Raw genomic sequence first — 20,986 nt, forward strand, 5'->3', positions numbered from 1 at the left:
CAAATCTCAGTCCTTCCATATCCTGATTCTCTCTTCTACGTCAATCAAAATCTCCTTAAAAATTTAACAAAAATCACTGATAAAAATTCTCTTATTGTGGTATTGCCCCATTAGAAAGTATGATGGGGACAGAAATTTATCAAATCCCGGATAAAGCCAAGCATCAAGATACGACAATCCATAAATTAAGTACGTCTAAATCCAATAATCAATCCAAGAGTATCAACAAGCTAGGGCACGTAGTATGGTTTGCTTTTATATCTTTTCACATACATCACATTCTTCCAACTACCTGTTGAAAACATATTGACTGTTTATCCATACATTCAGGGATATAATTAACCTTAATTAAAGGCGTTACATTCTCCTAGGTAGTTCAATTGTAGCTTTGGCAAATTAGACTAATCTCATCCCAAAAAGAATGTGACTTGCAAGTTCACATGGTAATTTCTTTTTCAATTTTTACTTTACTTTTTTCTTACTTGTAAGCTTGCTAGTTTAACAAGTTTTTATCGTTTTTGTACTTTTGTTGTTGTTGTTGTTAAAAAGTGATTTGTATTATAGGGATTTAAAACTGAGGCTCACTTTTGAAAGTGAGATACATTTGCAAAGATAAAGGTAGTTTTAATTAGGAAAATTCATCAGACAATTAATTTACTGATTTTTGAAAGATAAGTAGGTAACTTCATTAATAATCAACCAACAATGAGAGACAGGTAGGTGGTACAGCATACCACGACCCGAAGCCAGACAAAGAAACATATGCCCGTGCTAACACATGGGCAACATGATTCGTTGATCTATTGACATGGCGAACAGAGACATTCCCAATGTCAGTAGCAATCTTACAACATTGCTTAGCGACCATACCAACATAAGAAGAGTTCAGAGAACGAGAATTAAAAATAGTGCAAAAATTAAGACAATCAGTTTCTAGAACAATATTATTGAACTGGAGCAATAATATTTACTATTAATTTACTAATTATAATGTTTAAAGTTCAACTTTTCGTGTATGCATATGCCTCCTGAATTTAAATCGATCAGCTATTAACAACTTATTTTGATTTACATTTTTATAGTTAACTAGAATTATAAAACGGACTTACCTACAATGTACATTCAGATAGAGACAGTAAACTTTCTCATAAATCAAAGCTTTAGACACATTTTTCTTCCCATATTGCCATGTTTGCTTGCCCCTTTCCTCAGATTATGACAGTTGATAACTACGTGCAACCGCTTCTTCCACCCATTTTCAATTGCCCACTACTAATCTGGTTTAATTAGATTCAAATCTCGTGTTTTGCGCTGATTTCTTTAATTAATGATGCCCCAAATTCTTATTTTCTATAAATTCTGAGAACCTAACGTAAGATTCAAGCTCAACACTACAACTTAATTCTTCGAGTGCAGAGAGAGAGGGGGCAAAAAATGTCGAGACTTATCCATAACCATTTTCTTCTTTTTTTCATTGTTTCACTTATTGTCTTGTCTTCTTCCATTCCCAAGCTTTCGGCAATGGCGGCCGGAGCGACGAACACGGAGTTCATCAGAACATCCTGCGAGACAACATCGTACCCGCGGCTGTGCTTCAACTCCCTGTCGAGCCACGCCAGGTTCATCAGAGCCGACCCGCAGCTCATGGCGCACACGGCGCTCACCGTGACTCTCCAGACCGCCCAGTCGACGGCCGCCGCGATGGGGCGGCTGGCGAGGAGCCACGGGCTGACGCACAGGGAGATCGGCGCCATGCGCGACTGCGTGGAGGAGCTGAGCGAGTCGGTGGACGAGCTGAGGGAGTCTCTGGGCGAGATGAAGCAGCTCCGGGGCCGGGATTTCGAGATGAAGATGAATGACATACAGACTTGGGTTAGCGCCGCCTTGACGGACGACGACACCTGCACCGACGGCTTCGCCGGAAAAGTTACCCGTCGCGGTGTTAAGACCGCCGTGAGGGGAAAGATCATGAAGGTTGCGCATCTCACTAGCAACGCCTTGGCTTTGATCAACCGGTTTGCCCAACTCCATGGTTGAATCTCAAGAAACGCAGTTATATTAGTGTGTAATATAATTAATTAATGTTTAATTTGTAGAATATAATCAAGCAATATAATGGGAACCTTTGCCTTAATCATACTATATTAATATTTCATCATTGCTTTGAATATAGAGCAGTCTTAAATTTCCAGACCAGCTGTCCCACCTAGAAGAAACGCTTATAATTCAGCCAGAAAATTAATCAATGAATATAGAGCAGTCTTAAATTTCCAGATCAGTTGTCCCACCTAGAAGAAACGCTTATAATTCAGCCAGAAAACTAATCAATGAAAACCTGAATTTACCTAAAAAAATACTCTCTAGTATATTAAGATTTATGTAATTAATTTAGACTTAAAAGAGTATTTATATGTTTAAAATTATTTTGAAATTTGAAATTTCAGAATTGGAATTTGTCTCGTCTCTTGTCTCCATTACACCCGTGACCTATCACCTATGAGTGAGTGTAGGTGTGTAGTACGTTAGATCTGAATACAAAACAACAATTATTATTTGGGTCCAAGGCGTGGAACCCTCACAGTCACTTCAAGAAGAAGCAAATTAAAGGAAGATTGAAAAAAAAAAAAATCGATTTTTGGGTCCCTAAAGGGCCGTGAATGCAGGCAGCAATAATCACTCATCAGCTACAGAACTTCACCGTTAAAGGCGCCGCAATTAATGTGTTCAAAAGTTTACGACTTGTATCTGTTCATACATACTTTCTCAATCTATTGAAACAGAAATTGTCGACGACTTAAATTACATTATGTGTTTCTTTATTTTATTGTTTATATTTTATTTTATATGGTATTATCAATTGCACTTTGTATAAGAGCAATGCAATAATTCAATTGAGGGAATATTTCAACATATAAAACGTTATCAATTATATCAGCAACGGAGAGAGTGTTAACGATAATTGATCGAAATTGTTATCTTTAAGTTTGATGTGAGAACCATGCTCTATTTCCAAGGCTGTTGATCATATTTTAGTTTATGAGAAAGTCTGCACTTGCTTCAAGTGTAACTTTAGCCGGTAAAAATTTTTAAGGTAAAATACTCTAAGTTGTTTATAATTGATCAGTTCAAATCAATAAAGAAATAGACGGTGGATCATACTTGTTGCATTAATGGTTTGAGATTGTTACAATTTTGGCATGAATTACCTACTTATATAATAAGGAACACTTGTATGCGCATCAACTAATATTTACTTTTTGTTAGAGAATATTTGCATGACTCCTTAATATTCTCCAGCGACAATATATATAAAGATTAAAGATATAGTACGTCCCACTTTATATGATCAAATTTACTGTTTTACATAACTGTAATTCTATAATTTTTCACCTTACCTTTCTTCCGATCCTCTCCTTTCTCATTCAATCAATAAGTGACTGTGTCTTCATATCATGTTCCTCCATTGCCCATTGATTTTCCTTCATATATGATACAATTTTGGCCAGATTTAATTTGCAAAAATGTAACATCATTTGTAGTACTGGTATCTAGGCTGGGGGACAAAGGGTGTATTGATGCCCTTTAAGGCCACAACGAATACCAATTCTACAAAAATGTTACATTTTTTAACAATAAATCAACTTAGCTAGGTTGTTCATAACATTTTGAGTAATTAAAACTCAATAAATCAGCATAGCTGATCCACTCAAACTAACACAATCAATATATGATGACTTTTATAAAGAGTCAAAATTTAAACCTTAAACCAATTGTTCGACTAACGCTCATCCTTTTATATATATATATATATATATATATATATATATATATATATATATATATATATACACAAAAACACAAAGAGAATTGAATACTAAGGGGCTTGCAAAGATTATTTTCAAAGAAAATATAGAGCATTTTCCAAGGGAAAAAAAATAGAAAAAGAAAATGATGAGTCGGTGAACAAGTGCAGAAGGAGCGTTATGCACCATGCATGGTACATCTGAATGCAAAAACGACGTCGTTTTAGCATCTAACTTAAAAAAATAATAATTCAGAATTGCATAACTACACATCCATAATTTCATCACATCTATAATTTCATAACTATAAATCCAGAATTGCATAACTACACATCCATAACTTCATAACAATAAATCCAGAATTGCATAATTACACATCCATAACTTCATAACTATACATCCAGAATTGCATAACTACACATCCATAACTTCATAACTATAAATTCAGAATTGCATAACTACACATCTATAACTTCATAACTATAAATCCAGAATTGCATAACTACACATCCATAACTTTATAATTACACATCCAGAATTGCATAACAATACATCCAGAATTTCATAACTAAAAATCCAGAATGAATGAACTAAAAAATGAATAACATAATGTTGATGCTGGGAATCGAAGCTGTTTTTTTTTTTTTTAAGTAGAACGCAAGTTTTGATACAAAACGACGTCATTTTTGCATCCGTATGCACCATGCAGCATACGGATGCACAACATAATTTGCCAGTGCAGAAGTGGACAATGACACATTTGTTGGGCCCAAGTAATTATCCATTAGGCTTTGGTATTTGATAATTTAAATTCATCTCAACCCAATATTTAAATTAATGAAGCATCAAGTTAATTAATTCAATTAATACATTCGGCCCAATTGATTGAGCTATAAAGCCCTTCCCATTGACAACCAATTGTTGTACAAAGGACTATAACATATCAATTAACATATTATGTATTTGCATCTAATATATTATATGTCTGCAATTTATTTATAGGTAGATAATCTATTAACTGAAAATATATATTGACCCTGTTTAGTAAAATGATTAGCTTATTAGTTAATTTTGACTTATTTGACCACTATTAAGTGTTTGGTTAATTAGCTTTTTCTAACCTAAAATGCTAAAATTCAAAAAGGTGTTCAAAATAACTTTTTTAAATAACTTTTTTGAGAAAAAGAAATTATACCAAACAGCTATCAGCTAACAGCTAATTTACCAAACACTTTTCTACAATCAGCTAATATTATCAACTAGTTATACCCTCTAATTAACCCAATCAGCCAATAACTAACAGCCATTTACCAAACAGGGTGCATGCATTCGTAAGTTCAGATCTTTTTATTAGAAGACCCTATTCTCTTTGATATCAATATATATAGATTGATACATGCATGCAGCATGCATTCTTTATTGACAATTAGACTTCATTTAAATTAGTTATACAAAAGTCAACTCTGCTACAGGATCATGTAATAATAGAATCCCATGCAAGAAATTAATCTTTGACTCTTGTTTAATAAAATTGCCCCCCAAAAATAATAACAATAATTTCTAAGTAAGGATAGTATATATTGTAGTTAGGTTAGAGGTAGGTTTGGTAAACTACAATTGTACTTCCTAAGAAATACGAAATCAAGTGATTATGTTGAAGTAAACTCTAATAACTTTGTTAATTAACTAATTTAAGCGGATTATAGCGTGCATGGAACTCAACTACTGCACATGGCTAATCCCTTAACAAATGGCTGTTTAGACATCTGGTTAATGTTTAAGTATGATTGTTGAACTGCGTCGCTGTTTCCTTGATCAAGTAGAACTTGATAATCAAGAAAAACAGCAAATTAAACTCAATCATATATACATTAACATAATCTTAATTGTCAAAGGTATAGTACGTACCTGCCTACGTAAGACACACTACAACCTAAACAGCTTGCTTCACTGACACACTACAACCTATGCAGGTTGCTTCAGTTCTTTGTTGCTTAATGAATACATACAAAAACAGCCAGCCATATATTCATCTTACTAAACTATGACCCTGTTTGGTAAAATAGTTAGTTTATAGGCTAATTTTAATTTATTTGACCACTATTAATTGCTAAAAAATCAATATAAATGTTTGTTTAATTAGTTTGCTGTAACTTCAAAATGCTAAAATTAAAAAAGCTGTTCAAAGCAACTTTTTCAATTACTTTTTTGATAAAAGAAATTATACCAAACAGATATCAGCTAATATACCAAACACTTTTCTACAATCAGCTAATGTTAAACTCCAAGTCACTGAGTAAAGAATTTTAAACTCCAAATTAGCTTGATTACTTAACGTGTTGGATCAAACTTTGGTTGAATTTAGCATTCTTAATTGGTTCCCACCCTAAACCCTAAAATATATTAGGGAGAAAATTAAATTAGAGTTGCACGTTGTCAGCTATGAATTACAGCATAAGCACCACGTCGTACATACTGCACCGGATCGAAAACTACTCAATATATTATCTTAAGATAAGATTTTCCAGGTTGAGTGTATATTATATTGGCAGTGATCCACAAAGTAAGCTAAGGATGTAATTAATTATATTAAAATGAAGCAATCAAAGACCATACTTATTGAATACCAACTTTCATATTAGAATGTCACGAATTCGATTAGTAATCACTTGTCAGCATCATTTCAGTTAACTCAGTCGCACAAATTAAAAGTATTCTTAGTGTAATTTACCTCTTCTGTATGATTTAATTTGCAAATTATCTTACAAGATCGGAATTCGATCATGCAATGCATATTCTTGAGTAGTGGTTACTGGTTCTATGGATACTTTAAAAAATTTAAAAAAAAAAAAAAAAACAACTTTGATTTTTCTTCATCTTACTGCATTTTTTAAGTGTTAATTACATTCCCCCAACTTCAAGAATCCAACTGTTCCGGTTGACATGCCATTGCTTTCCCACTTGCATGCATGCATGTTATCAGACTATATATATTTATATATATAACCAAAACCCTATTTTAACTGTATATATATACATACATACACATATATTTCTATATGGTTTCATTCCGTACACTTCAAACACCCAATGCATACCAAATTTACAATGGCATCTAAGCTGCATTTCATCCCTATAATTCCACTCTTCTTCATCTCTCCACTGTTATTGCCGGCGGCGACGGTTTACTCCGCCGTCGATAACCGTGGACCGGTGGGAGGAGACATTAATTCATGGTGCGGCACGACGCCTCATCCGGCCACGTGCAAGTTCTTCATGGCACGTGCGGGGCACAACTTGAAGCCGAAGTGCCGGGACGATTTCCGGACGATGACGGTGGAGGTGGCGATGGAGCGTGCGCTGCACGCGCAGCGGCACGCGAAGGAGCTGGAGAGGCACTGCCACAGCCGGCGGAAGAAGATGGTGTGGCTGGACTGCGACAAGCTGGTGGACGACACCATCTCCCAGCTGAACAACACCGTCCGGGGGCTCCGAACCAACTGCTCGGCGTTCGACGCCCAGACGTGGCTCAGCGCCGCCCTCACCAACATCCACACCTGCCAGGCCGGCTCCCAACAGCTCAACGTCTCCCGCTTCTTCCGCCCCATCGTCTCCTTCAATGTCTCCGAGCTCATCAGCAACAGCCTCGCCGTCAACGGCGTCCTCGTCGACCAACAAAATTCTTCCGCCGCCGCAGACGGCGGCGACGGCGGCCGGGAGTTCCCGAGCTGGTTGACCGCCGGAGATCGGAGGCTCTTGCAGAGCGCTTCGGTGCGTTCGAAGGCGAATTACGTAGTGTCTAAAGATGGGAAAGGGCAGTTCCGGTCAATCCAGGCGGCGATAAACTATGCAACGTCGAGAAGAAAGGGAAATCAGAGGATTATTATATATATAAAGAGAGGGGTTTACAATGAAAATGTGCAAATAGGGAGTAATATGAATAAGATCATGCTGGTTGGAGATGGGTTGAGATATACGATCATCACAGGGAGTCGCAGCGCCGCTTCTGGTTTCACAACTTACAGTACTGCAACCGTTGGTAAGCCACTTAATTAATATCTCTTTTGCATAATTTTTTTTTTTTTTTTTACAAAATTAATAAACTAAATGGGAAAATAATATATCAGAGTAAATATGTTACTGTATAATATTAGGAAAGTAAACAATTCAAGTTGTATTGCTTAGAGTTTCAGTACAAATATTCATCGTGTCCTTTGTTATAATAAAGAGTCTCCTACTTCTACTAGTGCATGCCTCTAACATTCTTAACGGTCACATAGTAATGAGGAGTTAAGTCTAAATTATTCACCACAATTGTCCTATCTTAAATAAGTCGGTGTAATTAATATTCTTTGGGTACTTCTGGATCGGATGCTATAGTGACAATGCGTTTTATCCTGTGTACAATTTTAAATAGTAGTCGTACTTGGGACAAATTTTTCTGGGAGAAAAAGAAAAAAGAAAAGAAAAATTGTGACTTAGGCTAGTAAATTTGACTTTTTTTTTTTTTTTTTTTGGTTAATTGAAGTATATATGCAGCGAATAGTAAGGCAAGATTCTTTGCTTTTCGTTTTGGAAAGGCTATTGAGTCAACGCCACTTTGCTTCATTTACCTGCTATAGGCTAGCTAATCTACACCTATTAAAACTTTTGAAGTATTATTTTATTTGCATGCTTCATATTATTAATTTACAGAAAAGTTGATTAATTCATAATATACGTTTACCTAGACAAAACTCTTAAGACATGTTAAAACTCATAAATTTTTAGCCTACCATGAAGTGGATTGACTCGCAATGTAACAACACTCTAAATATGAAAATAGCTGACTAACTCAAATTAATAAAGTTAATAAACTGTTCCATAAAAAATCAAACTTTAATGTTTGTAGGGGTGGATGGCCTTAATTTCATTGCCCGTGGCATAACATTCCGCAACACCGCCGGTCCACAAAACGCCCAAGCCGTGGCTCTCCGGTCCGCCTCCGATCTCTCCGTCTTCTACGCCTGCAGCTTCGAAGGCTACCAAGACACTCTCTTCGTCCTCGCCCAACGCCAGTTCTACAAATCCTGTTACATTTACGGCACCATAGACTTCATCTTCGGCAACGCCGCCGTCGTCTTCCAGAACTGTGTAATCTACGTCCGCAAACCCCTGTGGGGCCAGTCCAACGTCGTCACCGCCCAAGGCCGCGCCGACCCGTTTCAGAACACCGGAATCTCCATCCACAACAGCCGCGTCATGGCGGCGCCCGACCTTAAACCGGTGGTCCGGTCCTACCAGACCTACTTAGGCCGCCCGTGGCAGCAGTATTCTCGGACCGTTTTCCTAAAGACTTATTTGGATAGCCTTGTGAGCCCACAAGGTTGGATGCCATGGGAGAACTCCAAGTTTGGGTTGACCACCTTGTACTACGGAGAATACCGGAATTTCGGACCAGCCGCTTCAACTCGGTCTAGGGTCAAGTGGCCGGGTTACCATATCATCACGAGTTCGACCGTTGCGTCGCAATTCACAGTCGCCAGCCTCATTGCTGGCCGGTCATGGCTGCCATCTGCCGGTGTGCCGTTTACCGCAGGGCTGTGATCATATATGTTACGTTGTTCATCAATTACTATATTCTTTATTTTTTATATTTTACTACTATTCCTAATAATATTTGTAAACTAATTCATTTTGTACATGTATTCATGTTGTTATATATATTAAAAAAACATACAAACATATATGTTGACCAACACAACCACTCATTTAAGCCTCTATTATTGATGGAAAATCCAACATCCAGTTGTATTTACTCAATAGCTGTCACACCGCACCTGGGCCCTTTTGACGACCCATGTTGACTGATGTATAGTAGCTATGGGGAGCATGGAAAGTTTAATTTTTTCATTTTTTCGTGATTGGGGTTATGACACGTAATATGTGAAAGTAAGCAAATGACACGTAATATGTGAAAGTAAGCAACTAGATATTAACGTTAAGAAAATAGGCTAGAAGTTAAGCAATTCAAGACCAGTCAAGGGCAAAGACAACCTACTAAGACAAGAAAAATGCATATTTACGAGAAAATAACACAAAGCAAAGCAAAAAAACTACTTAAGCTAGGGAGTATTATCGACTAGATGATTCAACAATTAATGTGATTAGGGAGAACAAATAACCAATAAATTAAGTTGAAATGTACGTAGGAATCCTAATCTATGAGCCACTATCGTGATAAATAAGCAAAGATTAGAACAAAGAATTATCTCACTTTCGTGTTGCATCAACTCCAAGTTCTTCAAGCACAATTAGCATCAAATTAAAAGCCCCTAATTTTCTCTATCTTCATAGAGAGAAATTGAGTTTATACGAGGAGTGTCTCAAATTCTTGACACAACTCTCATTGTAGCCAAGAATTCTCCAAAAACATGCTAATGAATGTGTACACCAAACATTCACAACATATTCATAAACACATGAACCCTATGTTAGAAGTATATCCATTATGCATTAATCACATTATAAAGCATCAAAATAGAAAATATAACCTAATTCAAGTCCATAAACTAATTACTCATACATAATAAGTATAAACATCTTAAAAGCACAAGAATAACGTATAATAAATAACATAAAGAAAAGAGATACAAAGAATCAGAAACTTATCTATTAAGAGCATCCCCATTAAAGTGATTTTTCACACGTTTTGAGGTAAATGTTGCTTTGTTGGAAGAGAGAGAGAGTGTGCGAGTTGCTCGTACAAGAACCCAAATTTTTGCAGGTTTGTGGGTCCCACTGTGTGAAGAAAGAGTGTGTGGGTTGCTCCTGCAAGAACCCAAGTTGTTGCATGAACTCTGTATTTTAGTTTTATTTTTCACACACTAGATACTTTTTAGCATCACTAAAGTATCATTTTAATTCTACTACCATATCATTTGACAACTATATATGGTCCACTGTATAACAACTGTGCAGTGACTTCTTGGCTAGGGCTTGAATTGAAACCTATGTCTGGTCTTCAAACCCATCAATATACCGCGGACATGGTCCACCTTGTAATGTGCACTATTGCCATAACATTCATTTTTAATATACTGAATGTTCATTTTTAGTGTACTGAATGTTCATTATTTGATATATTATATAAATATGAATCTTCAATACATTAATAATGAACATTTAGTATATTAAAAATAAATATTTATCATTGATCCACAATGCAACGTAGATCCTTGTCCACGGTATAATTTGCTTCACCATACTTAAAATTTTCAAAGCCTAATTCTTTCAACAAAAAATACATATTAATAATAAATAAATAAAGGAAGGAAGTTTGTTACGTTAAATTAGCTTCATGACATTATCAAAATTAGTTATCGAAACCTCGGGTGTTGTTCGTTGAACAAGAAGCTTTAATCCCACAAGCTCTGAAAAATATGATGACGACATCCAACGTATAAATGCTCCCAAGATTAAACCTTGCAATCCCATGGCAGCGACGACGATGGTGATTTCTTCATAATTGCTCTCACAGAGAAAAGACATCTTTATCTATAAAAACCCTTTGCATTGCCAACACTTTTTTTTTTTTTTTTTTTTTTAATTTATTCTTATTTTTTTTTGGTAAGATCTTTACCAGAAAGCTAAGAGAAATGGGAATTTTTGCAGTGTTTCTTGTTTTACTGGTCTTACCGGCCGCCGCCCGTCCGGTGCCGTCGTCGAGGGGTATAGCCGGGAAGAAAACAGCGACGACGGAGTTCATTCAAACATCATGCGAGGGAACACCGTACCCAGAGCTATGTTCCATGTCGCTACCAAAGCACGACAGGGAGATCGGAAAGGATTCGGAGCTTCTAGCCCACGCGGCGGTCAACGCCGCCCTCGACATCTCCCGGTCGCTCACCGGCATGGTGGCGAAAGTGGCTCAGAACAAAAGCTTGCCACCGGAGGCGGCGACCAACATGAAGCATTGCCTGGAACAGGTAAACGACTCCATCCACAAACTCAAAATGTCGCTGGTGGAGATGAAGCATCTGAAATGCCCGGGATTCGAGGGGAAAATCAGTTACATAGAGAACTTGATTACAACCGCCTTGATCGACTACGATCGGTGCCCAAACGGGATGAACGACACCGGCTTAAACGAGCCGGCGGTGAAGGATCAGATCGCGATGGTCGCGCACATGACCCTCAACGGATTAACCCTGATGAAGAAATTCGCGGCGGCAGGTTTCCCCGGCCGGGAAAACACCGACTTCATCAAATCCTCATGCGACAAAACGCCGTTCCCCAACATCTGCTACGCCTCCCTCTCCTCCTCGGCCTGCGACATCGCCGCCAACCCAAAACGCCTAGCCAAAAACGCCATATCCTTAACCCAAAGAACCACCGAATTCACCGTTCGAAGAATGGGAGAAATCGCCGGGAAAATCGGGCTGAGCCCTAAAGAGAACATGTCGATCCACGTCTGCGAAGATCTATCGCACAAATCCATCCTGTACATGCAAGATTCCTTATCGAATCTGGAAACGATTAACGAGCTAAAAGGCATCGATTTGCACACCATCATCGACGACATAAAGGAATGGCTGAAATCCGTGAAGAGCAACTACGAATCGTGCATTGAGGAGCTGGAAACGGAGCAGATCAAAGAGAAAGTGACGGAGGAGGTGACGCGGCTGATGCGGGAGATGGAGCCCTTCTCTGAGATCGCCTTGGCTTTGTTCAGTAGCTTCGCCGCCGGGATGCATGGCAGAACGTAACTGTACGTTTTCACTTGTTTTCATCTAAACGTCGTTGTTGTTAATCGCCGATCCAGAAATAAGTTGGTCTTGCTAAGAATAATATTTTAAAAGATTGAAGTTGGTGGTAATATCATAGTTTTTAGTATTTGATTATATATCATGCAAAACAAAAAACATAAAATGTTATTGTTGTTATTTAGTCACGTTTATAGTAGCGGACCAAGCTCGACCTGGCTTAGATTACCATTACTAATATAATCATCTCGTCAAGCCAAATAAAATATCAAGAATTTCTGTAAAGTTTTGATATGTATAGAATTTTACTCTAATGTTTCTAATTATCTTGTACTACCAACCTTTAAACAAACTAGTGTGTTATGCATGTAATGCACCAAAAAAAAAAAAATTATAATCACAGTTTATATTTTAAGGTGGGTCAGGTCGGGTCATGCCAAAGCCAGTCACGATTGTAACTAGAAAATGCTAGTTGGCCTTACCCCACAAGGCCACAAAGGCCCAAGGGCTTGGCGGGTCCACATACTAATTTTAAAAATTTATATTTTACTACAAATTATTTTTTAAAAAAAATTAAAAGCTAGATAATAAAATCAATAGTTATACTATGGATTCGTGTCCACCTTGCAAGATAAGACGCAACATGGAGTAAGATGCAAGTTTTGGGGACAGATAACTCCAATTCAATGATGACTAGTATGCCCCTTAGTTGCCTAGCGGGACAGATAACTCCAATCCAATGATGACTAGTATGCCCCTTAGTTGCCTAGCTCTAAGGTTTCATGCTTGATTAATTAGGAAAGTTAGATGTGGGACATGGCTATCTTGAGAGATATCTTTCCGCCTAATGATGTAGACCGTATCACTAAAATCCATATAAGCCCAACTCATACGGTACTGATTTCAGGATCATGGGGTCACAACACGGTGAATAATGGGTAATGGAAGAAGAAATGACTAGCAGCCCTAATGAGCCCCTCACTTGGTTATGTTAAACAATGCAATGGGTGTGTTGAATGAAAGTGTTTTGGTGGAAGTCTTGGTTAGCATGTATGGAAAGCAAGAAATGGAGTTGTTAGGGATGCGAATTTGCCACTGCCACGGCGTGTTTGGAGGGCTGCGAAGGTGGTTCCTGCTCAGTCAACATCGCCACAAGTAGACATGTGCAACCTCACCGTTCGGTGAGAGGAGGATGGCGCCAAACGGTGAGGTTGCACATGTCCGGCCACTTATGGCGGAAACTCTAGCTTGCCTGCAAAGAAGCACTATCGTGACTAAGGGGTTGTGGGCTAAACTCTGTTACACTATAAAGTACAGACGGATTAGAATCCGGTCTTATGTTGGCATTTTCACCAATGATTGTAGGGAATTAATTTTCTCTTTTGTTACTTGTTCTATTCATTTAGTTTCTAGATCTACCTATATTCTAGCTCACTCTCTAACTTCGATGGTCTATTCACAAATTAACATGTTGTATTGAAACTCTATCACACGTAACTTTATTTCTATTCTTATGCAGTAATTTACCATCGTTTGCTTTTCGCTTTCAAAAAGTATTAACATAAAATTAATACAAAATTTAAATACTAAAAACAATAATATTTAAGTGAAAACTTGATTAATTCACATTATTATTAATATTAATGAGCTGGGCCTACCAAAGCCTATCATTTGGTAGGGCGGGAGGGATTGTCCTGCTACTAACTCATTAGAAATTAGAAATTAGATGGCGGGATGGATGGATCATATGAGCTAAGCTCGCTTTGATAGTTCTAACTTCTAATCACAGTAACCCAGTTAACTAACTTTTCTAATCCAGATGAGCAACTCGATTTGGTTAGATTAGAAAGACACATTAATTGAGCAACGTAACTTGAGTTAATTAGCCCACTTAACTAACTTTCAATCGTTATGCTATGGACCCGTGTCCAGCATGCATGCTGGACACGGGTAACAGTGCCGTTATTATTATTATTATTATTATTTTTTTTAATTTCAGACCGCTTTGTTATAAGAGTATATGTTCATAATTTTATTACTATATGTTCATAATTGTAAGTTCATAATTCCATAATTATACATTCATACTTCCCTAACTGTACATTCATAATTCAATAACTGTAACTTCATAATTTTCGAAGCTCTATGTTCATAATTTTATCACTATATGTTCATATTGTAAGTTTATAATGTCAGAGCTCTGTGTTCATAATTTCATAACTGTACATTCATAATTGCATAACTGTACATTCATAATTGCATAACTGTACATTCATAATTCCGTAACTGTACATTCATAATTCAATAACTGTAAAATCATAATTTTCAAAGCTCGATGTTCACAATTTTAGAGCTCTATGTTCATAATTTTATCACTATATGTTTATAATTGTAAGCTCATAATGTCAGAGCTCTGTATTCATAATTTTATAACTTACATTCATAATTCCATAAGTGCACATTCATAATCCCGTAACTATACATTCATAATGGCACAAATGAATAACGTCGTTAATGACGAGACAAAATCATTTTTTTAAAACTGAAATGACGCATTTTCCCTGAAAACGACGTCGTTTTGGACTCATGTCCACAATGCATTGTGGACACGAGTCTACTGCATGATTTGCAACTAACTTTTCTAATCCAACACCATGTCACTACAATTACACATCATTCAGCGGCCCAATACCAAACAAGATGATAATTATATTCTTCGAGCTATTTGGGCCACCGTATGTGATTTATTCAATAATTAATTAAATTAGCAGACCAATAAAGCCCAAATAAATTACTCGTCTCAAAGGTTGAATCTCCAATCCTATATATCTCTCAACAAATTATATATATTGTGCACCAGGACGCATAATGTATTGTGCGTCCCGACCAAAATGACGTCGTTTCCCGTTCTACTGTTAACTTCTAAAAAAAAAAAAATCATTGTTTCGGATGTATAAAATTGTATAGTAGAATACACATAAACTCCTAACATGATACACATAATCTAACATATTACACATAAACTCTTAGCATAATACACATAAACTCTTAACAGAATACACATAAACAAGTATGTAAAACTGTAACAGGATTAGACGGATGAAATTATGGTGTCCGTCACGTCAACTCCGGACACAACTTATAAAAACAACGTCATTTTGGGCCAAGGTGCACAATACATTGTGCGGCCTGGTGCACGATATAACGATTGAGGCCCCTCACATCTCAGTCTAACAGAACATTTTGAAGTATATAAATCACGAAAACTCAGTTGTTCAGCAGATATATGACCAAATGCAAGTACGAACAAGGAATCTGTCCACTTTAATGGTAATACCCATACTATTGTTGCTGAGTTTCAGACCTTAGTCTCTTCTCCCAAATATAATGCCTATTGAATGCGGGTCCAAATCAATTACTCTAATTACATGATTAGACTATTTAACGGAACTATTACGTAATTCTAGTTTATCAGAGATGTCTCAAAATAACCATGCATGCAAATATCAATTTCAATTTCCAACACTCACAACGATACTTCTCTTCATTAATATTAATAACTGTCACCATCATTTTAAGAGACAAATAAATAACGTTGCATGACTTGCATCTAGATGACTAGATCTATATTCTCAAGTCAAACAACCCCCCACCTAAAACCAAAAAAAAAAAAAAAAAAAACTAAGTCCAAAAGAAACAACAGACTAGTGAATACGAGTATACATGTTTCATCGTATCGTGCCATTGATTGTATATTTGTATGACAGCTAGATATAAGTCCTAACTAACCTTATCATATATTCATCATATCGATCCGCCTTAACATGGATTGACTTCGTATGAAATAATTAATTTTAACAATTCATGTCCTGTACGTAATGGCATGAAACAGCGGGCTTATGAAATAGATAAGTCAACCAAAAAACTTATGTATATTATTATGTTTGTTTACATTAGTACTGTGGTCTGTCTATCAATCAGCTGGAACATGCCAGTTATCCTCAAAGTCAACATCATCCATGAAGAAATTTTACATAAATATTTTTTTTTTGTTTTCAAACAAGAGTTGTAGATATTTTAATTTGGTTTTCTGAGAATATAATAATTTAGGTTTTTATTTTATGACTAAAAATAAGAGTGCCAACTTTGCATGATCCAACTATATTATTTTCTTTCATTTTTCATTTTACAGTTTTTTAAGAATTAAGGAAAATATTAATCATATCGCAAGAGTTGAACTGGGGACAACTTTGGGTCGAATTGGTCATGTTATTATTAACTTGATAACTATAAAGTTTCATGTTTTTTTCTCCCATAATGGTTGAATCCTCAATCTCAAGGGCCCCCCACACCCCGATCCGACAAAGTATATATTTGAGAAGATATAAATCACGGTGATTCAATGACTCATCAGTAAATATAGTCAAATGTCGGTGTGTACAAAGGATCTACCCGCTTTATTCGAACCTTAGTCTCTTCTATCAAATACTGCTTATTGAACCAGTGAGCTAAGCTCGTACGGGATATAAAGTTTCATGGTTGATATTATTAGGAAAAGTTGTTTATTAGCGTTATTCATTTGAATTGATTAAAGTAATTTTTATTTTTCTTTTTGAAAGCAAGATTAAAGTAACTTAAGTTAGTATCAGTTGCCAGATTTCCTATAAATCAAAGAGTTGAAATGCATTGTTTGATTGAACACGGGATTATAAATCAAAGTGATTGAACGCGGCTCACCGAAAAGCGAACCTTCCATCCCAATACTAAATTAAAGGTTAATAGTTAATATTTGAATGAGTCAAGTCATCCATGATCCAACGGTGTAAAACCACCGAAATTCCTATGTTGTCGACTAGGTTAATGGTTAGATGATTGATAACATAACGACATGATTGGAGATACTAATCAGTGGACCCCTTACTAACATCCCATCACATTCAGTGGGACCGAAGTTTATAATAGTTGATTAACGAATTGAGCTATGCTAGCATTGCTAGGGGATTTTTTTTTTTTTGGAGCTACAACTAGTTAGTACTGTTAAAGTAGGCCGAAGTCCGGGAATTGGTCCGCACATGCCCCGCAGTGGGGCGGGTTAAAGTCATGAAAAAATAGACCCGTGAAAATACAGACCTAATAGGGTGGGCTAAAATTGACCCGCAACCCACGCGGGCTAACCCACACGGGCTGCATACCGGCCCGCGGGCTAGACCTATTACAAAAATAAATAAATAAATAAATAAATATACGTTACACAGCAAGGCAGAATTCTGCCTTACTGTGTAACATCATATATATAAATATATAATGTATTTATTTATATATATAATGTTACACAACAAGGCAGAATTCTATCGTGCTGTGTAACGCATATATATATATATATATATATATATATATATATATATATATATATATGAGATTAATATTTTTTAAATATTAATTTTAAAAATATTTAAACACTAAAAAAAAGTTCGCGGGTCGGCCCGCGGAGCTCACCAACCCGCACGGGGCGGGTTAGAGTTGCACGAACCCGAGTTCATGGGTCGGTCTGCAAAAGTCTGTTAAAAATTAAGCCTGCGGTGGGGGCGGCCTAATGGGGCGGGGCAGCCCGCTTTGACAGTACTAGCTACAACAGAAAGAAAACAAGGTTAAAAATTTTTAAATTCACAAACTAGATAAATTGTGGTTAAACCTCTCCCACATTATCAGCAATTAAAATCAAATGTATTTCACGGCAATTTAAATCATGGATCAAGGTTATGTGGACCCTGGATCGAAATGATGAGGTATAGAATTCATACTCATAAAGTATAGACTCTCATAACAAAAGACACAAAAAATCACTACACAATACGCATATATATATTTACGTATTTTTTAAATTTAATTTAGGTACATATATAATTTGTATTTATAGGCACAAAATTTCACTATCCTAGATACATAAATTCATAATATAAGATACACTTACTAATTTATTTCAGGTACAAAATTAATATTCTTATGATACAAAATTTAATAACAAAAAACACAAGAAAAAAAACTCACAATATAAAACACATACACACGCACCAGTACACAATGCACTGTGGCTGCTTATCCATGATATAAGGATTAGTATTTTATCTTACGGGTTCTCAAAAACATATATAATCACAATGGCAACTCACTAGCCCTCAAAACCATCCAGTTTGCACAATAAAAAGGATTTTTAAATTATCAAGAATTTTGTACTTTAATGACATTAACGACAAATTTTATATGTAAAAGTCTTGAGATTGATATATACTTGTGGATTTAGAACAAAAAATCAACTCTCAAAGAATATGAAATCAATTAATTACCGCGTAGCATGTATAGGCTATAATATAATAAATGACCATTGTTGTATCTTCTATTGACTTATTAGCTATTGTAAATTAGTTGGTTCCATCTAATGTTAAAAAAAAAAGAATATATATTCATTTAATCAAATATAAAATAAACTAATTAATCAAATATTATCACAATTCACATAAATAGGTGAAAATTAAGAACGGATTATAACATTACTCTACCCGGAATGAGGCTCAAGATCACCATATCAGTAAGATTAAACACGTGTTATCACGCCAAAAGTTATACGGAGTAACTAATAACGAATGCATAACTTTATTTTATTATATTTACAAAATAATTGACATCACATTTTAATAGCGGAATATTGAACTTAACAATCTAAGGGTCCATTTACTAATGGAAAATGTTTTTTGTTTTCTGTTTTCTAATTTTTCAATTTTTATTATCTGTTTTTCATTTTTTGTTTTCGATTAAAAAATTTGTTTATTAACACTTATTTTAAAATTTTTTTTTTAGATTAATGTTATAAAATTGACACAAGTTTAATTTCGAGTGATTTTTAGACCTTATATTTTAAATATTTTAAAATATTTTTGGTTTAAATAGAATAAATATAGTTTTTACTTTTAAGTCCAAAATATGTAAGAGTTTTACATTTGATATCCGAACTAAATTTATATATGTATATAATATCACTAAAAATATATCCGAACCAATAACCTATTAAGTTCACTTAAAATTTAATTTTAGATAATATTAATATTTTTTAAACTAATATTTAAAATATTTTGGATATATTCATTTGAATGACATGTATATTAATTCATATAAATATATAACTTTTACTTTGAATTCTAATATAGTAACATACTAACATATGCGAAATTTCAATATCCGATATAGCTTATATTACGATATAACATAATTAAAAATATCCAAACCAACAATCAATTGAGTTCAATCAAAATATAAAAGATGATATATGATAATGAATGTAATCATAGTAATGAATAAATATGTAAGTAGATAATGGTGAGAATGCGGTTATAGTGATATATAATCAAATAGATGATTCTGTCTTTCATTTAGAAAAATAATTTTTAATAGTTTTTCAGTTTTTTAAAAATCTGGAAAATTGTTTCTTGTTTTCAAAAAGAAAAACTGTATTATTAAACATGTTTTCTATTTTATTTTTTCGATTCTCTAATTCCTCAATTTTCTAAAAAATAAAAGAAATTTCAAAAATACACTAGATGTACTTCTAAAATCATAATATCAAATTGTAGTACGTACTTCCACTTGTGTTTAAATTTGATTGAAAAAAAATGAATAAACATCATAGTCCCCTATTAAATTAAGCAATTAAGGCATGCTATATCATAAAGAGTACAAAATATAAATATAATTTGAGAGTACATATAAAATTTCTCAAGAAATTTTTCAGGAGCAAAAAGTCTATACCTAATAGTTAGCTAGATGTATTAGTCTATTAGGACACATCCCTAGGGAAACGCATAGGAAAGGGAATCCACTCGATCATCATTTGCATCCGCCCATTTTATTGGTTTCTTAAAACATTGGGGCCTAACCGCCCATTTTATTGGTTTCTTAAAGCATTGGGGCCTAATGTTAAACATGTAACATGCCCTTATCTACTTTCCTGCATGCTAAAAGGCACAGAACACCAAACAAGACCCAAGACTTGCTTTATCTACACTACTCTTATTCAAGACCTAGGAATATACCCCACGCTACGTACCCTGTTATACTAAGGATCTGGTCAGATATGGTCAATCGCAATACGAGAGTCATTTTCCGATCAAAAATGTCGCACCTGACCGACCCTCGTCCTGGAGGTCGAATGTCATGCTTAATGAGCCTCTGCCCTAGCTTTTCTGAGCTCGGTCTCGGCCCAATTACAGGAATGTGATCCCGACTGTAGCACGCAAATCGAACCCTGTAGCAATTGATTGTACATAGATATTCTTGCATGTGTATGCACTTCTATAGGCCTTCGAGGCCGCCGAGTGCATGAGAGACATGTGTCACACATACCCACCTCCCGGCACATGTGTCCCCTCCTCTTGTCTATAAATACTT

General features: G+C 35.6%; 3 protein-coding genes across 4 annotated transcripts; all 3 read left to right on the plus strand.

Moving 5' to 3' along the window:
• Nucleotides 1-1,175: 1,175 nt before the first annotated feature.
• LOC109193821 (21 kDa protein-like) lies at nucleotides 1,176-2,188 on the plus strand. The gene has a single exon (XM_019344646.1). The coding sequence runs from the start codon at nucleotides 1,435-1,437 to the stop codon at nucleotides 2,035-2,037; it is 603 nt and encodes a 200-aa protein (XP_019200191.1). The 5' UTR covers nucleotides 1,176-1,434; the 3' UTR covers nucleotides 2,038-2,188.
• Nucleotides 2,189-6,899: 4,711 nt separating this feature from the next.
• On the plus strand, nucleotides 6,900-9,470 carry LOC109193974 (probable pectinesterase/pectinesterase inhibitor 60). The gene is made up of 2 exons (XM_019344811.1): nucleotides 6,900-7,842; nucleotides 8,695-9,470. The coding sequence occupies exons 1-2, from the start codon at nucleotides 6,912-6,914 to the stop codon at nucleotides 9,387-9,389; spliced, it is 1,626 nt and encodes a 541-aa protein (XP_019200356.1). The 5' UTR covers nucleotides 6,900-6,911; the 3' UTR covers nucleotides 9,390-9,470.
• Nucleotides 9,471-11,225: 1,755 nt separating this feature from the next.
• On the plus strand, nucleotides 11,226-12,785 carry LOC109193975 (21 kDa protein-like). 2 transcript variants are annotated; one of them, XM_019344813.1, is made up of 2 exons: nucleotides 11,226-11,295; nucleotides 11,457-12,785. In XM_019344813.1, exon 2 carries the CDS (start codon nucleotides 11,594-11,596, stop codon nucleotides 12,548-12,550), a length of 957 nt encoding a protein of 318 aa, XP_019200358.1. In that variant the 5' UTR covers nucleotides 11,226-11,295; nucleotides 11,457-11,593; the 3' UTR covers nucleotides 12,551-12,785. The 2 variants fall into 2 exon arrangements, with proteins under 2 accessions (XP_019200358.1, XP_019200357.1); XM_019344812.1 differs by having other exon boundaries at nucleotides 11,286-12,785.
• Nucleotides 12,786-20,986: the final 8,201 nt, after the last annotated feature.

The sequence above is a fragment of the Ipomoea nil genome, unplaced genomic scaffold, assembly GCF_001879475.1.
Source record: "Ipomoea nil cultivar Tokyo-kokei standard unplaced genomic scaffold, Asagao_1.1 scaffold1932, whole genome shotgun sequence".
Taxonomy (NCBI): domain Eukaryota; kingdom Viridiplantae; phylum Streptophyta; class Magnoliopsida; order Solanales; family Convolvulaceae; genus Ipomoea; species Ipomoea nil.